Source organism: Manacus vitellinus, unplaced genomic scaffold, assembly GCF_001715985.3.
Source record: "Manacus vitellinus isolate BGI_N305 unplaced genomic scaffold, ASM171598v3 scaffold_155_pilon, whole genome shotgun sequence".
NCBI lineage: Eukaryota > Metazoa > Chordata > Aves > Passeriformes > Pipridae > Manacus > Manacus vitellinus.
The window spans coordinates 31204-34967 of NW_021939097.1; the positions used below are offsets into that span (position 1 = coordinate 31204).

Sequence of the window (3764 nt, forward strand, 5' to 3'; positions counted from 1 at the left end):
CGGGGGGGACACAGAGCCGGTGAGGGCACACCCCTCCGGGACACACCCTCCCGAGCCACACCTCCCCGTGCCTCTGCCAGTGCCATGACACATCCAGGAAACTCCACCCAGCCGCTGACTAACACTGAGCTGACATGGAGCAACTCAACGGCAGCACCTTGGCGGTGGTTACCCAAGTCCCACTACTGCCTCTACCTACTCATCCTCCACCCCGACTCCTTCCTTAGGCCCCTCCAATCACCGCCCACCTTCAGGTAATGTCTGTTGGCCAAGTCAAGGCTAACCAACTCTGTGTAGGTTCCCACCCCTTGAGGCCCCACCCACTCCCCGTCCAGCCCCTCACCGTGACGTCCCAGGGCCGAAACAGGAACTGGCGGTTGAGGTTGGACTTCTCGATGGTGTCCATGTCGGTGACGGTGACGCTGCCGTCGGGGCCGCAGCCCAGCCCCACCATTGCAAAGTTCTTGAGCAGCTCACAACCGATGGCCCCCGCCCCCACCTGCCAGGGACATGGGGGGACATGTGGGGACAGAACCTGAGGTGGGCCAGGGGGTTGGGGACACGTGGGTAGAAAGAGAATGGGGCTGAGGGAACACTTGGGGATGCTCATGGGATATACAGGGACACTTGGAAGACACTTGAAGGGAAACGGGAACATTTTGGGAACACTGAGCACCAGAGTAAAAGCTGTGAAAACACCAGGGAACGCTTTAGGGATTCTCAAAGACAGTCAAGACACCGCCAAGGACATATGGGGACACCTGGGAACACGACCCAAAATGACCCAGGAGGGCTGGGGAAACGCGGGTGGGAGCGGCGGCGCTTGGCAGAGTCATGAGAGGACATTTTGTGACATCTACAGGACGTGAGACAAAACAAAAAATAGATTGCTGTGGACTCTGGGGACAGTTGGGGACACTGACCACAAAGTACTTCTGGGCGCCCAGCTTGGCCTGCAGCTCCGCCCCGAACACGGCGATCTGCCCGTCGTAGCGGCTGTTGCGCTGTGGATGATGTGACACCGGGGTCACCCGGCTGGGCCACCTCCAGGGGACACCCCTGGGGCCACAGAGCCACCACAGGGCCCAGGGGTGACACCTGCCCATGGATGTCCCCAGGGGGGTACAGCGAGGGGGTCCTCAAGGCACGGCCACCCACGGGGGCTCAGGGGCCGCCCAAACCCCATCGAGGTACCCGCTCATGGGTGTCCCCAACAAGGTGACGAATGGGTCTCCTCCAGCAAATGTTCAATAACCAACATCCCACCGGGGAGACACCCCCAGGGGTTTCCCCCCCGGGGGTGCCCCAGCCCGCCCGGGTGCCCCCAGCCCCTCACCGGCCGGCACTGCTCCTCGGTGAGCAGCAAGTCGCGGTCCTCCTCGGGCAAACACTCCAGCGCGTCGAAGTAAAGCCACTGAGTGATGGGCGTGAACTTCCCCGACACGGCCTGTGCGGGGACAGCGCAGGGACCCCGGGGACGCGTCAGGGACGAGGCAGGAACTCCGGAGAGACACGTCAGGGACAGGACAAGGACCCCGGGGGGACACGGGGGTCTGGGGGTTCCGGGGGCCCAAGTGCGGTACCTTCATGACCTCCTGAGCCGCCAGGCCCCCGATGAAGGCGTTGACAGGAGCCAGGTCCCCGGTGGCCTGGAAGGCCAATTCCCGCACCAGCTCCTCGTCCAGCTCCGCCCCCGCAGCCACCTCCCGGGCCAGGGCCACCACCTCGGCCGCGTCACCCTGGGACACACACACACCCCCATGGCATTGGGGGGCACACACGTGGCGTTGGGGGAGGCACACAGAGCTGGGGACACCACCAAGGGACCACGACCAGCAGTAATGGTGGGGGTGAAGGGGCTGGTGGTCTCTATGGCCTCAATGGTCCCCAGTGTCCCCAAAAACCTCCACCGTGTCCCTGACACCCCCAATGGCCCCAGTGTCCCCAAATGGTGGTAGGACCATGGTGGGGGTGCCTGTTGGTGCAGGACCTGATGACTCCATGTTCCCTGGGTCCCTTCAAGCCGCCAATACCTCTGACAACCTCAAATGTGGGAAAGATCATAGTACTCTCTGTGCCCCCAACACCCTCAGTGTCCCCAGTGCTCCCAGCAGCTGGAGATGGGCCACAGGGGTGGCCACGCTGGGGTAGGGCCTGGTAACCTCCACATCCCCAAGCCCCTCAATGTCCCCCCCTGTCCCCACCTGGTGGCGGGGCCGGGGGGGGTGGCCGTGCTGGCGCATGAAGTGGTGCAGCCCCTGCCACCCCCAGTGCAACATCGAGGGTCTCTCGGCCTTCCCGAAATCCATCACCATCATCTCCGGCTCGGCCAGAGCATCCCGGAACCGCTTCTGGGACAGCGACAGGGACAAGGACAGGTGAGGGTCACTGCCCCCAGTGTAACCCAGTGAGCCCCCCCCCAGTGCCTCCCACAGCCACTTTTGGGACAGCAATAGCTGAGCATGCCAGTGCCCCCAGTACAACCCAGTGACCCCCCAGTGCCTCCTCACAGCCGCTCCTGGGCAGCGAGACAAGTACAGGGGAGCACCAGTGACCCCCACTATAAACTCATGTTTAGCTAATTCCCTCATAAACTCTTCTTGTCACTCCCCCACTATGTCCCACTGCCCTCCCCTCAACCTTCCACCTCTCCCAGTGCTCCCCAATCTCCCCCAGTGCCCCACAATACAACCCTGCCCCCTTCCAGTGCTCCCAGATTCCCCCAAACTCCTGTCAATCCTCCCCATCTCTCCCACTGCCCCTCCCTGCCTTCCAGAGCCCTTCCAGTGCCCCCCAGAGCTCCCAGTGCCACTCACGAAGTGGATGTGCTTGGGCATCTTGACCTGGGTGACGATGCCCCCCTGCACGTAGTCCCCGAACCCGCTGGTGTCCCCGATGCTGAAGGTGTACGGCCCTGGGGGAGGGGTGTCACCAGGGCACCCCCGCTCCAGGGCACCCCAAAAAGGGACCTTGACATCCAGGAGACCCCCAGAAAGGGCACCGGGTGTGTCAGAAACCCCCTAGAACAGCCCCAGGTAACCAGGGTTGTCATCACAAAGGCCCAGGGCTCACCGAGGACGCGGATCTCGACGGGGCCGCAGCGGTTCAGCTCCTCCATCCCCTCCACCTCGGTGAAGGTGACAAAGTCGCCCGTCTCGAAGCCGTGACGCGCCTCGTCCAGACACGTCACCTCCCCGGGGCACCCCTGGGGGGACACAGTGGGTGCTGAGGGGACCCTGACACCCAGGAACCCCCCAGGGTACCCTTGGGAAGGGGGAGGACACACAGGGGGTGCTGAGGCGACCCCATACCTTGGTCACCATGGAGACCATGGCGCTGAGGGGCTGCTCCCCGTTGGGGTCTGTCACCACCATGTCGTCCCCAAAGTCACAGAACAGCTGCCTGCAAGGGGGGTGTCAGTGGGAGACCCCAAAAAGGAACCTCAGTGTTCAGGAATTCCCTGAAGAGCCCTCCCAGCCCCCCTTCACCCAAAGAGGCCCCGGTCCCCAAGAACCCCCCGGCCCCCTCACCCGAAGAGCCCGCGCGTGTCGGCCACCACCAGTTTGATGCCGTGGCTGTGGCAGAAGTCTCCAACCCAGAGCTGCTCCTCCAGGGGGGAGTTAGTCAGGACCACCACCTGTGGGGGAACAAGGGTCACCTGGGGCACCTACCTGGGGTGGGGGGATCATCTCCTGGACATGGTTATCAGGGGGCTTTGGGGGTACAGGTGGCCCGGGGGGGTACACCTGGCCCCTGAGAGGGGG

The 3764-nt window shown here is 63.7% G+C and overlaps 1 protein-coding gene across 1 annotated transcript in view; it reads right to left on the reverse strand.

The window, feature by feature from the left end:
- The window catches only part of UBA1 (ubiquitin like modifier activating enzyme 1), a gene marked incomplete at its 3' end in the record, with an annotated part of 8282 nt that overhangs the window by 2432 nt on the left and 2086 nt on the right, over positions 1-3764 (reverse strand). The window contains exons 3-11 of the mRNA XM_029958439.1: positions 3531-3637; positions 3312-3402; positions 3073-3205; positions 2817-2914; positions 2205-2351; positions 1584-1739; positions 1337-1447; positions 924-1004; positions 344-499 (exon numbers count right to left, since the gene is read on the reverse strand). Of these exons, the coding sequence (XP_029814299.1) occupies positions 344-499; positions 924-1004; positions 1337-1447; positions 1584-1739; positions 2205-2351; positions 2817-2914; positions 3073-3205; positions 3312-3402; positions 3531-3637 (1080 nt within the window). The remainder of the gene's footprint in view (positions 1-343; positions 500-923; positions 1005-1336; positions 1448-1583; positions 1740-2204; positions 2352-2816; positions 2915-3072; positions 3206-3311; positions 3403-3530; positions 3638-3764) is intronic.